Source organism: Cuculus canorus, chromosome 8 (genome assembly GCF_017976375.1).
Source record: "Cuculus canorus isolate bCucCan1 chromosome 8, bCucCan1.pri, whole genome shotgun sequence".
Lineage (NCBI taxonomy): Eukaryota > Metazoa > Chordata > Aves > Cuculiformes > Cuculidae > Cuculus > Cuculus canorus.
The window spans coordinates 22883209-22901998 of NC_071408.1; the positions used below are offsets into that span (position 1 = coordinate 22883209).

Below are 18790 nucleotides of genomic sequence, written 5' to 3' on the forward strand. Positions count from 1 at the left end.
GGTACAAATTTAAAGATATTATTTTACATGTACCAGGAAACTTCATTAAGAAAATAATGTTCCGTACCTCTATTGCATGGGCGGGAGAATATAATCATCTGTTTACCTCTTCCCAGATACACTCTGGAACTCCCAAGCACTTCTGAAAATTGTTGTTTTCTGACTTTTTTGTTGTCTACATGCAAAGGGATAATTGGCTGATGCACTGCAGTTGAGATTCAGACTTTCTTGCTGATACTTTGTTATTGTTTGGGGGTTGTTACTTTATTCCTACCCTGAGAATGCATTAAATAAGAGTAGAATTTCCCCTTGGCTTTGCTGAAGTCAGAATGTAATAGGAGTCATATAAAGTCTCCACAGAGATTTTGTGGGCTGAAGGGCTGTTGGAATCTTGATGAGGTAATTCAGTCAAGTTTTCTTAGTAGCAAAGAACAAGTGAAAATAAAAGTCCCAAATAATTTGAGAGAAGCATAGCAGTAATGCAAAAAGACTTTCAAACTTCTTACCAATGGGTCATTCTGCCTCTATCAATGTTAAAAGATTTATGGGTTTGTGCTATTTCTTACCAGTAAAACTGCAAGTCTTTTATGATGACTTTGAATTAGAGTGGTAACGGTCCTTCTCTGTTTCCACAGATATTTGATGGCAAACAGATTCCACAAAGAATGGTGGATGGATGGAATGCCTTTTTTTTTGATGACATGGAAGAATTGGTAATATTCTAATTCCAGAAGAGTCACTGTAACTTAGAGCTTGATTTATGTGAAAGTAATGTATTTCTTACAGTATAATGTATAAAAGAATAGTTGAACCTCCGTATCGTTATAATTTCACAAATGAGTCCTGTTTTGCTGAAATGAGTGTCTGCTTTTTCTTGGTTTATTTTCAAACATCTGTAAGTAACATAAATCGGGAAAAATACTTTTTACTCTTAATAAAATAGTCAAGGATTGTGAGGTAGTGTTAACTAGTGATTTAATGTTTAACCAACTGAAACTGTTTATGGTAGCCAAACTCATAGAGAGGTGGTTAAGGAAGAGAAGTAACTGTACCTGTATAAATCATGTCTTCAATTGCATGCAGAAGAAGCGTCTGCCTTCTCTTGGAAAGAACACTGAATCACTTGGAGAACTCTGGCTAGGGCTGCTGCGATTCTACACTGAAGAATTTGACTTCAAGGAATATGTGATCAGCATCCGGCAGAAAAAGCTATTAACTACGTTTGAGAAACAGTGGACGTCCAAATGTATTGCCATCGAAGGTGCTTACCTGCTCAGTTTTTGTTCCATTAATGAGGGAATGATGAACAGTTTCTTGAGGATCCTTGTTGCACAGGATCTTCATGCAAGAGAGCTGCTATCAATGTATGAAAAAAAGCATTGTTTGCAAGTGCTACAGCTTACAAAACGAGATTCACTCCTAACTTCTAGTGTATGTCAGTAATTGCTCTTAGTTTATTATGGCTAGTCACATACTTTTAGAACACAGCATTGCTTTGCTATCATCTGCTCTGTGACTGCATTTAAAATGGAATTTTCTGTGTTAAAATAATCTTTGTTACAGCATATTTTTTCCAACTGTGATTTGTTTCCCCCTTTTCTTTACACAGATCCTTTTGACTTGAATCATAATCTCGGTGCTGGAGTCTCTAGGAAAAGTAAGCTATTAATGTCTACTAATGATAATCGTTCACTAATTTCTAAAGTATTTTACCTTGTCTCTTGTTTTCCAATAACTTTGTCTTTCTTCAATAGTGACCAATTTCATAATGAAGGCATTTATCAATGGGAGAAAATTATTTGGTACTCCGTTCTACCCAGCTGTTGGAAGAGAAGCTGTAAGTTTTCTTAGGTTTTGTATCTGTTTTACTTTTCTTCATCCACTGAATTGTTTCAGCCAGAGCAAGTCTCTTGCATGTAGTTATGAATTTGGTATGCACAGCGTATGTAATTATACATCATCTGCATAAAATGTGCAGCTTAGTATTGGGCTCCTGCAGTGTAAAATTCACAGGAATAGTTGGATGGATGATGGGCATTTTTGACAGTTTTGGTGAAAGTAAGCTTGGGTTTGGTATTGTTTTTTTCATAAAACTTTTCACTCTGTGACATTGCGGATTGCAGAAAGCTGCAAAATCAGCTATAAAACCCAGAAACCTTAGCAACCTTACTAGCTGTTCCTGTAGCTAAAGAAAATGCTGTACTTGTTTTTCCAGTGAGTGGAGAAAGGAAGGATTGCTGCTTGAGGAAAGAAAAGGACAATGATCAACTTTTTCTATTGATCATTTGACCTTCAAAGTTTGTATAGTGAGTCAGGTTCAGGAATGCATTCATGCAACATCATATTAGAGAAAGTGGCACTCCTCTGTGCCACAGGGTCTAGTCATCGATGTGCCATAGAGAACCATTTTATTTTCGTATGAGCAAATAAATCAGACGGAATTAATATTTTTAATATCTACTTAGAAAGATGTTTTCTGAGGCATTTTATAGGACTGTTCTCCCAGTGGATTTCAACAGAGTTTGTGTTTCTAAGGGATGTTGAAAAATCTTCTGAAAATAGTTATTTCCTCTCATCCTTCCTCATCTTCTCTTTTCCATTTGCTTACTTCATCTGTGTTTTTTCTCGTTTTTTTATTAAGTGTTCTTTGATGCAGTGACTGCATTCTGCTTGTGCCATGCTTGATAAAAAAGGACCTATTTTTATTGGGGCTTTTCAGTACTGCTGTGATACAAATAATAATGAGTTACAGTATGGATGTATTTATCTATAGCTGACACATATGTGAGTGTATGTAATAAATATTATTCCAGATTAGTTTTATTTTTTAATTGTTTGTATACACATTCAGCACAATGCTGTAGTGCTTCTGGAAAGCATAGGCTGTCTGTTTGTGTATTTGTTTGTGTTGTTCAGCTTCATTTTTGCTGAACGTTTTATATAAGTGTAAAAAGCAGAACAGAAAGCAGCCTTAATGTGCAAATGAGCTATCTCTGACATGAAGGAAATAAAATGCTATGTAATACTATTGGCCTTTTTTCTCCGAACCACCCAACAAAAAAGGAGTTCGGATCTGGATCTCTGAGGCAGTGAAGCACTAGCACAGGTTACCCAGGGAAGTTGTTGCTGCCCCAACCCTGGAGGTGTTCGAGGCCAGGTTGGATGGGGCTTGGTTGGAACTGGGTGGGCTTTAAGGTCTCTTCTAACCCAAATGGCTCTGTGATTCTATGATCTCCTTCCTAAGCCAGTGCTCTATATTGCAGTACAGAGAGGTAACTGTAGCAAAAAGGTTGGGTAAATTAGTAAGTCCACAGTAGGATTTTGTTCCCGAGCTGCAGTTAGGACATTTCTATTTGTAACTTTCAGTCTTTCAAGCAAGATAAGTACTTTCACAACGGTTTTGTTGCTCAGAGGCTGTAAACTGTGGCCTTTGTGCTGACACACATCAGAGCTGCAGCTATCCTTAGCAAATTCCAGGGCAGAGGAGTGATACAGGTCAGCGTGCAGAAGCTCCATCTGTTTCCCACCTGAGCTTTGTTCTGTCTAGGGGGATATAATTGTGTCATTTGAGAAGGAACAGAGGCTGCTTCAGAAAGGAAACAATCAGTGACTCAGATACCAAAATAGATCATATGCAAAAAATTGCCCTCTGAAGAGCCTTTGGGGAAGTGGAAAGTAGGCAGCAGGCTGGAGCCTGGATAAGCTGTTCTGCAAATTCAGCCTCTGGCCTTATGACTAAATACCCCCTTTTAGCCCAAACTGCTCCACATCTCTGAAAAAGCTGCCATTATCTAGGGAAAGAGAAGTACTTCATATAACCTAAGAAGTAAAGTTTACAAAACAATAGGAGATGAAAGCTATCCATTTTGCTTTCATTTCTCAGTCTTGTAAGTGAATGGTTTATATATTGTATCCATCTGATGTGTTTTGATAGGAATACTTCTTTGACTCAAAAGTGCTGACAGATGGGGAACTGGCACCCAATGACAGGTGTTGTCGGGTCTGTGGAAAAATTGGTCACTACATGAAAGACTGTCCAAAGAGAAGGAGGTAAGTAATATACAAAGATAGTATAAAATCATTGAGATTAAATTGGGAGAGATTTGGATATTTGAAATGTTAATGGAAATGAAGAATATACTGAATTGCGGAGATAATCAAAGGCTCACATACGATACTCAACTTCCCATCCTATTTTTGCTTTTCTTAGACTATTTTTGGTGATCTCGTTAAGTCTTAGAAGTATTTATGTGAGGACACACAGTAAATTCAACAGCCTATAATATGTTAACACTGTTGCTTTGTGATTTGTTTGTAGTTACTGCTTACTTTAAAGCTTGGATCACTATATTATCGTTTTATAGTATAAACATTCAGACAGACACCATTTTGCCTGACTGTAAAAATTGTAATGTATTAAAATTAGTTTCCTCTAGTGACCATGTTCGGAAGACAGTGTTGAATCTGAATTGTTCTATAGATCTGGTAACGTACCTCTGCAAGGCAGGTAAAAGTTAATTTATTAAAATCTAGGGATATTTAAAATGTACATAGTTAAGGTGCTTTTCTAAGGTGCTTTTTTCATACTAGTGCACTTACTTAGTGTTCTTGCACTACTTGTTATTGTACGTTAATTGCACTTACGAGCTCTGGATCCAGTAGACCTGCAAAAGGAGTGCCTGATACATGTAGGTCAATGTCTCCAAATTGAGTTTAGCAAGAATTGACAGAGAATGTGCGCTCCTTACTTTTTTACATGTTTGGATTTTTGATAGCCAGTTCAGTGTAGGTTGTCTGACTCCTGGTGCAACCTGTGGAAGCCCTTAGAATGCAAATTAAAGTCTGGGCTTTCTCATTTACTCCTTATGTTCAATTTTATGCTCTTTAATTCTTCAAAAGAATCTTGGTCTCTTCTTGCCACAAAGTCCTTATTTACCTTTTGTTCAGTGGGCAGAGTTTGAGGGTCATGAAACTTGATTGGGGCCCTAAGGTCACAGGTTGACTATTTTGTTCAGCCTCTCTCCTGCTTAACAAACGCCTCGCAAGTGGTAGTAGGTTGGATTGCGAGCTTTCCCTACCTCTGCTTCAGGAAAAGAAGTGATTTGCTCTTTGCACAAACTGCTGCTACAGCACAGCCACACAGAATCTCTTTCCAATTGTATATACAGCTCAAAAAATAGTGTTAATATTGAACAGTCCTACAGGTATCATGTGGAAAAGACCTTTTGTTTCTTGTCTTGGTTTATGATCACTCGTTCACCTGCTGTTGTGTTGGTGGGTGTTTGAAAGAGCCTCAGTGCTTTCTTTCATGTTCTGTCTAGATGCAAGGTGCTAATACCCTCCCATAGGGAAATATGCCGGCTCTGGTCAGGGGGACCTTTTGTGTACAAGGTGCAGCCAACTTGTTTTACATCTATTCAGACTCCGTAGGATCGTTGTGTAAAACTACACCCAAACTAACTGGCAGACTGAGCCTACTTAACTGTAGGTATAGTTCTGCTCTGATACAGTCAGATAGCTTCTGGACGATTCTGGGGTACTTCTAAGTTCGCTAGGTTTGTACAAACAGGTTGTTAACCCACCCAGTTTCTGGAAGTGGTTTTCTGTGATTCCTAAACTATATGTATTCTGTGTAGCTGTTGGTTATGTAACCATTTCCTTTGAATATACCAATATAACAACTCTACAGAGGTTTGTGTTTTTTGTGGTTTTGTGATATGGCTAATAAAAAATATTACTCAGGTTGAAGAAAAAGGACAATGAGAAAGATGATGAAAAAGAAGTGAAAGAAGATGATAGAGAAACAAGAGAGAAAAGGTGTTTCATCTGTGGGGATGTGGGTCATGTTAGAAGAGATTGTCCTGAATTCAAACAAACCCGACAGAGAAATAATAGTGTGCCAGGTAAGTTTATGTGTTGTTTGTATAATTGGAAAGTCTGAGATCCCTTCTCCCTAGATTTCTATACAGACTTGGTAATTATCTTTAAAAATTTCTGCAACCAATGATTTTAGCCATTGCAAATACAGCTTTTAGTGAGTGTTACTTTTCTTCAAGGGGAGTGATGTCTCCTGGAAATACAGTCTTTGCACGGGTGGTAAAACTATAACTGGCAGTAAGTATAGTGTACTTCAGGGTACTGCAGTATTTGTATTCTGCTCACAGTGGGTGCCTGTAAGAATAGTAGTAATAGTAATAATTGAACGCATTTCCTCTCCCAAATGTTTCTCAAATGTTTAGCTAACCCTCCATCATCTCCGAGAGGTAAGTAAATGTATTTTCACCAAAAGACAGTGGTCTTAAAATAACACTTCCAAAAGCATACAGAAGCATTAGGAAGCTAGATCCAGCTTTCAAATTACTATTAGTAATTAGAGACAAGCCTGATTGCAAACCCATTCAGCCTTGGGTGCCTGCAGTACTTGAAAAAGTAGGGGAAGCAACAGGAGACGAACTTTAGAAAGAACCTTGCTGCTTTGCTTTATTTATGATATCCCTTTCTTTCTCTCATATTTTTTCATTCTTTACCCAAAAGTTTCTGCTGTTGCTATTGGTATTTAAAATCTCCTGGCTTGCAGTAATAGCCTGGAAACCTTTATAAAATAGCGCTCCCACCTGTTGGTAAAGCGAGCTTTGCTCTTGCTAGAATTTGTATTGCTCGGAATTGGATTTTGTGTTTAGCTGCTATAACTGTAAATGTCAGCTGTTGTTAGTAGAGAGAACGCTTTCCGCTTAAAGGAGAGGTTAAAGCGATTTACCTACTCTGTGTCACATGACAGTTAAAGTATTGCAGACTCCTGATTCTGTGTTCATTTTTCTCTCATCCATCACCTTATAGTTTTATTAAAATTTGTGTTCCTTAATTAGGCACCCAGTTGGTCCGAAGCATGGTAAATTCACAGCTAGTGGCTGTGAGTCAGCAGCCAGTGGAACGACCCTTGCGCACTAGACAGTCATCAGAATGTGTAAGTTCCGATTAACTGTGGTACTGAAGTAAGCAAGCTATAGCAAACCAGTGATCCTGGGCCATGCTAGGAGCAAGTTTTTCTCAACGGCTTCTGAATTTCATAATGACAACATTGCATTCTGCCAGTTAATGAAATTTTGATTTATAATGTATAGTCTCTTGGAGAGCATGTATGGTCCTCCAATACAGGAACTACATAGTCAAATTTTGTATGAGATAATGAAGCTGGCCTTTCAGAATTGCAAGCTATCTTTGAGATTTAACCTGGGGTGCCTTTTGAAGTCTTGCGCTTAGTTATTCTGTCAATACTCTCGAGTTATTATGAAAGTAAAGCACAGCTCATCATTAACATGCTGGAGACTTAGGTTTGTGATTATCATGATTCTCTGTAGTTTAGGGAAACTGTCTTAAAGGACTATCATGAACAGGCAAGGAACACAAATCATACTTCAGTTCAGATCCGATACCCAGGGCAAAAGTCTGCCAAAGTACAGCAGAAGCACAAACAGAACAATGAGGACGTTTTTGGTAGTTTTCTCTTAGAGTTTGTTCAAGTCTCTGTAGAACAAGATAAAATATGTTTAACTTGCTTCTAGGCGGAGATGGATAGCAAGAGGGTATTTGACCAAATACAGCTATTGGCATCTGTTGGTTTTGGAGTCACAATACAGCAGAAATTCATTAATTTTAAGCTATTACTCTGAGAAACTTGTGCCTGCTAGTGAAGCTGGCAAGTAAGCAGACAGCAGTCAGGGCTGTTGATCACTAATGCTCTTTGTTCAGTTTACTAATTTAGTTACAGCAAGCATTTATTGGAATGTTTGCTTCAGTAACAGAGATTTTATGACATGATTTTTACTATAATAATATGCTGCTAAGGAGGGACTGATAGAATGACAGGCTGAACTCTCACCATGGTATTGCATGACACAGGAGTGTCTTTTTAGGAGGCTTGTATTTCTGTTTGGGAAAATAAAGCTGGACATGTGGGTGCACACACAGGCTGATCATGTACTGCATGTGCATGTTCTTGTGTCATCTGGATGTCATGGACTCTGGGTGGTTGTCATTTGGCCAGGATTTCTTGATGAATATGTGCTGTCCAGGGATTGCTTTGACGGGAAGGGGAAAGGGGAATGTTAGTGGAGCAAGAGGAAGAGAAAAGGGAAAGGAGGAGTGTGGAAGCAGACTAAGAGACTGGAGCTTAACATTTCTCCTCTTCTGCTGCTAGCTGTTCCAGTGCATGATTGTGGTGTGGTGTAATGTGGTAGCTTAATCAATTCATGTGTGCTTATTTTTATAACATTTAAATTATTAAACTAGTCATTGCCTTTCAAATCCCAGGTTTTACCTTCTGTTCCTGGCTTGATAGAAAGGCATAGGAGGCACTCGTACAAGAACAGTTTGAGTTGCAGCAGAGAGTAATCCCAGCTTCTGGGCTTCAGCTTTTGCCTAGGCAAAGACATGCAGTGTGCCTCTGTAAGGAAATCTCTGACGCTGGCATGAGAAGTCCTGCAGACCTCTGGTTATTGACAAGTGACTGCCAATTTAAATGGACAGGCGAGCAGTCACGGATGGTGACAAGCTGCAGAGACCTTTAACTTCAGATGTTTGACAGCAGCTGAGTTACTTGGAGCTTAGCTATCTGCTGTTGTCTGTGGAGGGAGACAGGTGACTCCAGGCAGACACTGAGATCCAAGATTCAGGTAATCATTTCTGGTAGCTGTCTGCCACTTGGATTTCTCTTTAGAGGCAGCCATCTTATGCCATCATGATTTTGTCTCTACCTGAAACCAATTAGGTTAATCCAGACATTGGCAATATATCTTGGCAGAGACTAGGGAACTCTCTTCCCAGCCATCCTAGTTCTTGAAGTGGTTCTCCACTTAGTTACAATACCAAGCAGTTGAAATAGGCTCATGCCTGTCTCTATTGCTGGTGAAAGGAAAAACTTTGTGAGAGCTTTGCAAAGGCTGTAATTGCTATATCTGTGCCTTCCAGCCATGGTGTGACATGAGGATATTGAGATTTAAACTGGATTTTTGGAGTTTGAATTTCTCATTTAATAGATAAAATAAAAATTAAAGAAATATTAGGAGCTTACTTAAGAATTACTTTTAAAAGTGTCTGTAGTAATAAGAACCACTCTATTTAGAAGTACAGTAATTAGTTAATGAGATTCTGGGCTGTAAATAAGTAGAGTGGAGAAGACACGTATTAAAAATCAAAAAGATGTGTGAGGAGTCTAAAGAGCTTGAGGCTAGTGTTTGCACAGAATGATGTTTCTGATGGTGGGATGTGCCACATTAACAGACCAAATTATCTTATGGTGAAAATCAGACTGCACTTATTTAAACCAGCAGGAGGAACTTGGACTAAGTATTTGGAGTGCTTGGGGGGAGTGCTTTGCCTTTTTTTGTATGTAGTCTAACACAGTGGGTGCTTATTAAAGAAAACCACCATTGAATCGCTAGTAGACTAATCAGAAATACATATTTCTTTTCCCCTCCAGTCTGATTCGCATCAGTCATCTTACTCTCCACAACCTCAACAATTTACACAGAATTCCTCTCAGCCAGCCTCCATTAACCAGACTCAGCCACAACCAATATCCCAGTCCAAGCACGTTCCGCAACCACAGCAGGGTGCACAGCCACCCCATCAGGTCCAGCTGCCTTTGTTTAACTTTCCCCAGTCTCCCCCAGGTCAGTATTCCACCTTGCATAACCTGGGACTACTTCAGATGCACCATCACCACCAAATTCAACTTCCCAACACTTCTTGGCCTATTCACGGGCCCGTTATTCACTCTGCACCAAGTAACCCTCCTCATTCTACAAATGTTCCATTTTCTATGAGATCTGGCAGCAGCAGCACCACAAATAACCAGAGCAGTGTAAGCTTGAACGATCCCAGTATCATCTTTGCACAGCCTGCTGCCAGGCCCATGGGAATTCCCAGCACTTCTCATGAGGGACACTGGCACAATCCTGTGACTCCAAACTCACTGGTGAACAATGGCACTGTGGGGAATTCAGGTAACTCTTCTCTGTTGTATCAAACCTCTCGCACTTTGTGTACCAATGTTAAGTGTTACAGAAACAGCTAACTCTTTCAACTTCTTTTATTTTAAAAATACGATGCTTAAGAAACTAAGTCACTACCTTCACTGTCTTAACATTTTCATAGGAAGAAAATTAGGCAAGTTGGATTGTTGTAACTTTTAGACATTGGGCCTCTCTGCCATTAATGGCTGTGGAACACACGAGAAATCATGCATTCAACTGAGAAATATCCTGCTAATTGTTTTAGTCTAAAGCTTGTTTCTGTGAATACGCTTACAAATACGGCTTCCATTTATATTATGTAGTTTGTTAGATGAATGTTGAGACTGGAACTACAGACATAAGAGATTGGCAAAATGATAGTTGCGCAAGTTGAATATTGTCTCCTTGCATTCAGTGCGTTGTAACATGATCTTATGCGTTCTTTTTTCCTGTAGTTTAACTTCCTGAATCTCAGTGTCATCTCCTGAAAATACTTTGCAGATTTGCCCTGCAATAAGTGGGCAAGAGTCTTTTGCCTCAAAGCCAACTGCATATGTATGTTTGACCTGCAAAAATGGAGTTGGAAGGAGTGACTTCACTTTCTTTTCAGTAGACTGTTGATCAGAAGAAGGATCATTAGAAGTTTCAGGCAGACAAATTTTTTTCATACATACTCCAGAGCTTTGCATATTTACTTCATGCTTTATTGTATAAAAGTTACTGTTCTTTTTAAACATGTAGCTTGCTTTCATTAAATAAAAGTCTGCAAATTTTTTTATGGTGAGCCTGAAGGGCAACTGATTCGCTGAGAAGGATAGTTAGTTAAAGTTATTTATTTATTTTTAAATGTACTTTGAGCAGGTTTTTAAATGAGCAGGCATCGCTCTGTCTTACAAAATAGGGAACTAAGAACAAAGAGAGCAGATTTAGTTATACAACATTTGGCATCAACTGTTGTGTCTCCTGCCTAGTTGGATGCTTGATTTCTCATCCTTAATGCAGCAGTAATACTGGATTTGTAAATGGAATAGCTTACAATTTGTCTGGTTATTCCAAAAGGGTTTTTTTCTGTCTAAGAACAAATTCTAAGTTGGTCCGATGATCTACATATGAAGTTTCTTAAGCATACAGGTATTAGTGGAATTCCACTAATTAGTGTACATCTTCTGGGAGGTATTTCTTGCAGTAGGATAATAGCTTTCAAGTCACAGCTGTGTCAGTGGTAGTGAATATCTCTGTGGGATCAGATACTAGTAATTTTGTTCAGACCTTGTATTTTTCACCGTGAGAATGACATAGGAATAGTGAAACTGTAGGTCTTGATTTTAATACTGATTCATCCTCTGTCTTCCCTCCAGTAAATTCTGTTATAGTGAATGATGAAGTAATTTAGGTTGGTAATATTTATTGATGTATATTTTAAAAAACCCCAAACAGTAGCACATCAGACTAATCACGTTAAGTCCCCTGCAAACTGTTATTTAAGATGTAAATTGTATTTATGACTTACTGTTTAATTATTTCAACTTGCAATGTGCTTTTCCCTTTCAATTGAAAAATAGATCAGGGTTTCCAAGGACAGTTTGGTAAAATGAACCCTCCTTCTGTCCCTTGGGACCATGGGACCCCTACCCATTTTCCTCTCCTCCGAGGAGCGTGGCCTTACAATATGCCTCAGAACTACATGCAGCAGGGAAATGCCAGCTACCCACCGAACAAACCTTTCTACCCTCAAGGTACTAGAACTAGTATATGAATCAACAGCTCATGCAACATGTCTCTGTACTGTCTCAAAGGCTTTAAAAGCCAAAGAATCATGTTTCACTTGCTAGGTTCCCTGGAACCATAATGAATCAAAGAGTCAAATCAACGCTTCGCCTTCCTGTGTGGATGGATAAAAATCGTTGTGGGAGGGAAGGGGTGAAATCAGATTCTGAAATCTAAGCCAATTTGCAGTCCGTTGTGCTTCTAGCTACTCCTTCACTGCTGCTGTCTCACTGAGGAGCCACCTCTGCTTCTGCAGAGGTTAAGATGATTTGCCCATGAGAGTGTCGTTGTCGCAGTTCGTTTTATTTGAATCATAGAATGAGTTGAGTTGGAGGGAACCTTTAAGAACATCTAACACCAACCCCCCTGCCATGGGCAGGGACACCTCCCACTAGATTTGGCTTTCGTACCTCACCTGTGGAACGACTGACATTGATAGGAGCTTGCAAGGCCATAAAATAATTGGGGTTGGAAGGGAGCTCAGAAGGTTTGTCTGCTCCAGCTGGTCTGCAGTCAAAGCAGCACTGACAGTTAGACCAGGCTCAGCTATTCAGGGTACGTTGAAGGACTGACTTTACCTCAACTCTTTCTGATTATAGTGAGTGATAAAGAGGTTCAGCATCTGGCAGGATTGGGAAGGGCTGTAGGAAAAAGGTCTTTGGCTCCACTGAGAGAGAAACTATGCCCAAGTTTTACCTAGAGGCTGGATCACCCACGATAAAATGATACCAGATCCCTTTTTCAAAACCTAATCTATTGGCTGTAGCAAGGCTTCCAAGTGAGACCCATACATGAAAACACTGAAATTATTTTTGTTAAATAAATGCAACAAAATGATGTATTGATGATTCTGAGGGAATTTTGAAGATTAGGATTAAAGTAGTAGTGCATTGTCCCATTGAATGAGTTAGTCATAAAGGTAGCATTTGTGTCAGTCTGTTATAGCTAAGATTAGTATATTGAATATAGCCAAGTACTGTTGAATATATTTAATTTGCTGAAGTAATTGTAATCCATTTTCTTTTAGCTGGTCCACTGATGCAGAGTAACCAGCGGTTCTCACTTCTGTCTCAAGGACACCCACACTTGAATCTGAATTACATTCAACAGAAAAAGTGAAATTTAATGGCATCGTAGGTGGGCGGGGGGAGGGGAGGAAAGAAATTCAGGTTCCGATTTAAAATCTTAATGCAACATGTTTAGATACAAGATTATTTAAGACTGTTTTTAAACTGTATCATTTGTACATAGATATGAACTATAGTTTTTACTAGTATCACAAAACTGAGTGATACAAATTTCATCTATTTTATTACCCTATTTTTAAGGGGAATTGTGTTTTGTTTTATCTTGATAAACTGTAAAGAGAGAGAATTTTTAAAATTAAGTTCTTTATTTTCTATTAGCTGTATTCATACTTTGGTTGCTTCAGACTTTATATATATTGTTCTAAAAAAAATAAAATTAGAAGGGGATTTCATGTGTTTAAAAATTTGTCACTTTTATTCTTTACAGAACTATGTAGTGCCAAAAAACTTTTTAAAAGAAAAATAAAACTGCAAAAAAAGGACATAAGACTTTTTCCTCTTCCCTGTTGTATGCATGCTTGCATTTAACTGTAATTAGGAAATCAGAATAATAAAAATGGCTTTAATTTAGATACCTGCAGAAGAAAGATGAGCGCTTTACAAGTCATACTGTCAGTATACCTAGCTTTGCCCATGCTGGTGTCATTGCTTGTGCTGTTCATCACAGCCAGCGTGTCATTTTTGTGACATACTTGAGTGAAGCGCACACCTGCTTTCTCTTTGCCTTTGCAAACTAATATAAAAATACTCTAGAAAAAAACAAGCTGTATTATGAAGTAGTTTTGAAGAGGACTTTCCATAAAATTCTCTAGGCATACTACGTTTTATGTTGTCAACACTCAAGGGGCAGCACATGAAAACACAGCAGCCCCAACTGCCGTGTTCAGGAATTGAAGTCAGTCCCTGGTCCTGAAGGACTGTGAATAAAGGGGTGGTACATGAGGGGTTTAACACAACTCCTTTCCTACATATTGTAATTAAATGTACTAAGATGAGAAGTGTAACTTGAGCAATAGCTTAAGTATTCTTAATTTCTAGTATAGGGAAAAAAATCTCTCCCCAGTCACAGTCGGGCCACAAACTATGCTCTAAGCAGTGGTTTACGGTCTTTAAACTGACTAAATAACTTCATGCCTGAAAAGAATTCAGTGGTGCTTTGTCCTACTTGAAGCTCCTAAGCTGTCCCAGGGCAGCAGGGTGGCTCTTACAGAGGAACCAGTAACAGCTGTGGGTGGAGAGCTGCTAAGCCAGGTCTTGCTTCTGTTAAACACACAGCACTAGGACCGCCCTACTTCCTGTCCTGCGCTGGAGGTCTGAGGGAGTTCAGGCCCGTAGCTCTTCAGGGTTTGTTAGTCAAATAGACTCATTTTGGCAACTGAATGTGGTGGCTGTATTCAAAGCAACACCCTGATCCGAGACTGAAGCCAGCCTCAACTCGGGGACATCGTTTATGAGTGAAACAGCAAGGAGCGTTTAAAGACAAAGCCCACCTTTTTTATTGCTCTTCACTAGTTTTTACAGGCCTTGAGAAAACAATTTAAAAAACAATCCTCAAATTCTATCCCAAGGTTGAGTAACTACATAAAAAGCATCCTTAGCTTTCTTTTAATTACAAAAACCAAACAAACAAGACTTGTACAAAGAGGAGAAGGATTAAAGAAATGGACTGCTAAAGCAGCCAGTACAGATACAGCTGTCCTGTAAAGCAAATAGGACAGTCTTAGACTGCAGTTCAAGGCCCTTGAACCGTATACTGGATTTAGTCTATTATTCATTCCCTCGACGACTCTTCTTGTGACTTTTCTTAGACCTGAAACAGAAAAAAGCACTATGAGACACAGTACTAGTAATGGTTTTGAAAGACCAGAGCGATTCACAGCAGTAAGTGGTGTTATCTATGGTGAAATACGGACAGTGTGATGTGACTACAACTGCGAGAAAGATTTCATCTCCAGCACTGTAAGATGACCTTCGACTCCCAACATTAAGTGACCAGTAAGCGCTCCTACAGCAGTACAGACACCCTTAAGAAACAGGCCGAGCCTTTACCTTTCAGGTGATTTGGAATGACTTCTGTGTCTGTGACTGCGATGATGCCCTACAAAGATGAAAAGATAACAGTTAGTTCCATAGACCCTGCAACTCATTTTTGTTTTACTACTGCAATCTGATTCTAGGCAACAGGTGTCCTAGACAATGCCAGAACAATCATAGCTTTAATTAGGCACTCAAACTTCCCGGCAAATATTTGGAAAACACACTCAAGGCAATTTTGCACATATTAATGGGGTTCTCCAGCTATGCCTTCATATAACCAGCAGTTTTATAAGTCAGGTGAACACCTATGCTTTCTTCTTGATACAGTGACACAGATTTTTCTTGCAGTGGATGTTCCACTGATAAAGACTCGCCAGACTTAGGCTGTAGGGAACAAAAATACCTGGAGATTTAGATCGGGATCTGTGGCGCCTCTCCCTGGATCTGCTCCGGTGTCGTCTTGGGCTTTTGCTGCGATGCCTCTCCCGGCGTGGTGATGGACTGAGAGAAAAGAATCTTTTAAGATTGTCTTACTAAAAAGGCACGCATTCTAAGATTAAATAATAGAATACAAAAGCTACCTTCTTCTCTTTGGAGAGCGGCTTCGCCTGTAATTAGGGAAGAAAAGAAAAAATAATTAAAAATCATTAGCAGAAACAGATGTTTAACTTATCTTACTCTGCAGCAATGGCACCAAGGCTTCCCTTGCACTCCCCCATGTCCACATTCAGTGTCTCTTTGGCTTCCTGCTTTTGGACTAGCCCATACAGCAAGCAAAGGAGGCAAGTGATAAGTTCTTCCTGCTTATCAGGAAGAACAATTAACCTAATTTTCTCTGTAGTCTCTGCCTTACGTGAACAAAATACACTTGGTTCTTCTTAAGATCTACCTCGTATTGTCAAATTTGACTAAAGTTGGCCAGCTACTGCAAGAGTTACAGAAGGGCTAGAGATAGGCAGACGGGCTGGGCTGACCGTGGCTCTGCACTACAACTCCTTTACTTCAGAAAGTGGCTAAAGGAACTAGGAGGTGTAAGATGCTCTGGCTGAATGGTCATCTTCGCTTCTATGCTTTGCTCCAGCCCTCTGTACTACAAGAGGTAGAAATACTGCTCAAGGAGAGCCATGTCACCTTCTAGGAGACCGGCTTCGGCTCCGCCTGTACCGCACAACTGGAGATCGGCGAGGTTTATCAAGGTCTCTGTAGCCTCTTCTGCGGTGGTCAGGAGAGGGTGCTCGCTCCAGCTGGAAACAACAGGGGGGTGGAAAACTTCTGTAAGTCTTGTTATATCAAGTTTTTTGTCTATCAGCAAGGATTTCTGAACAATTAACACAAATGACACAAGTCATGCAGTCAACCTTCCCCATCCTCAAGTATTTTGTATTCAGAAGTGAGTGGTACTGCCCACATTTGCCAGGTGGCAATTGGCCAAGTCTCATACTGTTGATTCTGAAGTACGGCAGAATCGATTATGACTGCGATCGTAACTTTCATCATCACCTTTAGTTCTCCCCAACATATCCATATATGAAAAATTTATCTCAAGTATGTTTTAAGTAGCACAGAACAGACCTAGACTGTGAATTCTGGGAGACAGAAAAGCTTGACACAAACAGAGCAGGTGAAAACTGCTCCAGTGTCTTAACAAGTTCTCACAAGCAGCTTATACAAAAATATGTTACGGTGAGACAGGAGTTACAAGCAGCTCCCAGTGCCTCCCCTCAAACACATTTCATAGGCCATTAAATATTCTGCAGTTGTTCAGCACTAGCCTGAACTATCACTTTGCAAAAGTTTGCCAACCTTTTCATCTTCCTCTTCCTCCTCCTCACTAGATTCTACATCATCCATGTCTTCTTCCAAAGCACTAACGCGAGGCTCAAGTTGCTCAGCTTCTTCCAGAACATAGCGTTTCTAGGAGAAATTATAACTTTATCTTACATAACCAAGCAATCACAAACACCCAAGGAGGCACTGTGCGCCAGAAGGGCCTGCGTCACAGCTCTATGCAACAAGCCACCAGTGGATACAACTACTTAACCCGATGCAGTTAAGAATTCCATAACTATTTACTTTTCCAAACCTGTAATCGAGGCAGAATGATATCGCATACACGTTCCTCATGGAGTAGCTCATCAATAAATTCATCCACATGCATCAGTTCAAACTCTGGGGGGGAAAAACAACATTTAAAAGACAAGATTAACGCTAGCAGCTAGAATAAAGAAGCAGCACTTAAGAAAATTCATGTCAAATGGGCTGACAAACAACAGTTCCAAAATCCTTCTCACAGATGAGGACAATCATTAGGCCTACCTTACAAACTGGGAATTACTGCACAGCTAAGATTAGTAGATTCACAGTGCTTAAACCAGCACTCAGCATTTCTTTGGTTTTCTTTGTGGAACTGCCTTTTAGTGCCCAAGAGAAAACATAAGCACTTGGGAAGGGCAACATAAGCAAGGCAGTTCTCATTTGTACAAGTTAGCAAGACCAGGAACAGACTATCCACAGGGTGAGAAGATGGTTATGCCACAATTTATTATGCTTATATAACTAAGCAGAATATTTACTTTCATCTAGCATGAAAAGTTTTTTCAACAAGAGGTCATCTGGGAGGTACTGAGAAACCCCAGCTCAGTAAGAGTGCTTACCCCCATTTCTGTTCTGACTTTTTATTTTTCGATAGTCGTTGTACAGTGGTTCAAGGTACTTGTAGCAGTCAATGGCAGTGCCTGTCAATCTCATATACAATGCACCAAGCATACGGACATACCTGAAAAGTAAACCATTTTGCATATCTCAGCTTTCACCCTAGTTCACAGAATCATAGAATGGTTTGAGTTGGAAGGAACCATAAAGATCACCTAATTCCAATCCCCTGCCATGGGCAAGGACACTTCCCACTAGAAGTTTGCAGCTTAGATAAAAAGAGGAGTTGGTGCAAGTTTCTGGGAAAAAAATCAGTACACTAAAACAAAGAAAATCCCTGACACTTTTGACTTTCTTCTTCAAGTGTGTATATATAGATATATGCTTGAACATACATATGTAATCTTCGTTAGGGTTGTTCATGCATGTAGAAAGTGTACTGTCCATCACAAAGATGAAAGAAATAGTAAAGAAAGAGCAAATCAATGTGGCTCCCCAAACGCCCCTCATTCTAAACACCCCGGGCAAAGGTGTATTATCAACAGAGAGCACACACAAGAAGGGAAGCAGTCCCGACAGCCCAAGCAACAGGGAGAGCAAAACACACACACACACACACACACACAGACACAGACACACACAGACACACACACACCCCACACCCACCCCCACCCCACCCCCCCGCACCTCTGCGTTCCACTCAGCTACGACAGCCGAAAGAAAGAAAACCCAAGAAACCGCGCTACCGACTTACTTGAAGTCTTCGTTTTTGATGAACTCCACGATGATGTCCTTTTCGGGCTGGATCTGTAGCATCTTCAGCGTCAAGCACAAGAAGGGTGTAGGCTTAATGTTCCCGCCGTAGACACCGCCCACGTACTTGAGCTCCATGGCCTTGTCCACCACCAACTCAGCTGCGAGAGGGGGGGCCCGTCAGCCCCACGGCCGCCGCGCCCCTGCCCGGCCCCCACCCCCACCCCGCCGTACCCGTCAGGCCGAAGCACTCCTCCTTCCAGTACTTGGATTCGTAGATGCGGGTGCGGATGATCTTCTCCACCAGGTACTGCGGATTGGTCCCGTGGATGCTGTGCGCGTCCTTCACGGTTCGGTTCGCCATGGCGGCCGCCCCCCGTCTCCCTCAGTCCTGCAGCACCTCTCACCACTTCCGCTTCCGGCGCGCCGCCAACCATCTTATCTTCGGGCTCCGCTCGCCCTTCCGCCTGCCCGGGGCGC

General features: G+C 40.4%; 2 protein-coding genes across 5 annotated transcripts in view; one reads left to right on the forward strand and one right to left on the reverse strand.

The window, feature by feature from the left end:
- TUT4 (terminal uridylyl transferase 4) overlaps positions 1 to 13280 on the forward strand; it is a 48523-nt gene extending 35243 nt beyond the window's left edge. For 3 of the 4 annotated variants that reach the window (XM_054072382.1, XM_054072380.1, XM_054072383.1), the window contains exons 21-30: positions 636 to 713; positions 1084 to 1261; positions 1610 to 1657; positions 1755 to 1837; positions 3935 to 4050; positions 5743 to 5903; positions 6867 to 6964; positions 9479 to 10004; positions 11576 to 11749; positions 12808 to 13279. In XM_054072382.1, the coding sequence (XP_053928357.1) occupies positions 636 to 713; positions 1084 to 1261; positions 1610 to 1657; positions 1755 to 1837; positions 3935 to 4050; positions 5743 to 5903; positions 6867 to 6964; positions 9479 to 10004; positions 11576 to 11749; positions 12808 to 12899 (1554 nt within the window). In that variant the 3' untranslated portion in view covers positions 12900 to 13279. Of the gene's footprint in view, positions 1 to 635; positions 714 to 1083; positions 1262 to 1609; positions 1658 to 1754; positions 1838 to 3934; positions 4051 to 5742; positions 5904 to 6866; positions 6965 to 9478; positions 10005 to 11575; positions 11750 to 12807 lie in introns of all 4 variants that reach the window. The other variant, XM_054072384.1, reaches the window with a different exon arrangement.
- A 1060-nt stretch (positions 13281 to 14340) lies between these two features.
- Positions 14341 to 18719, reverse strand: PRPF38A (pre-mRNA processing factor 38A). Its single transcript, XM_054072388.1, has 10 exons — positions 18545 to 18719; positions 18312 to 18471; positions 17560 to 17681; positions 16989 to 17074; positions 16709 to 16819; positions 16037 to 16149; positions 15487 to 15513; positions 15309 to 15406; positions 14918 to 14966; positions 14341 to 14678 (listed from the first exon to the last, which is right to left on the reverse strand). Exons 1-10 carry the CDS (start codon positions 18672 to 18674, stop codon positions 14636 to 14638), a joined length of 939 nt encoding a protein of 312 aa, XP_053928363.1. The 5' UTR covers positions 18675 to 18719; the 3' UTR covers positions 14341 to 14635.
- Between the last annotated feature and the right edge of the window lie 71 nt (positions 18720 to 18790).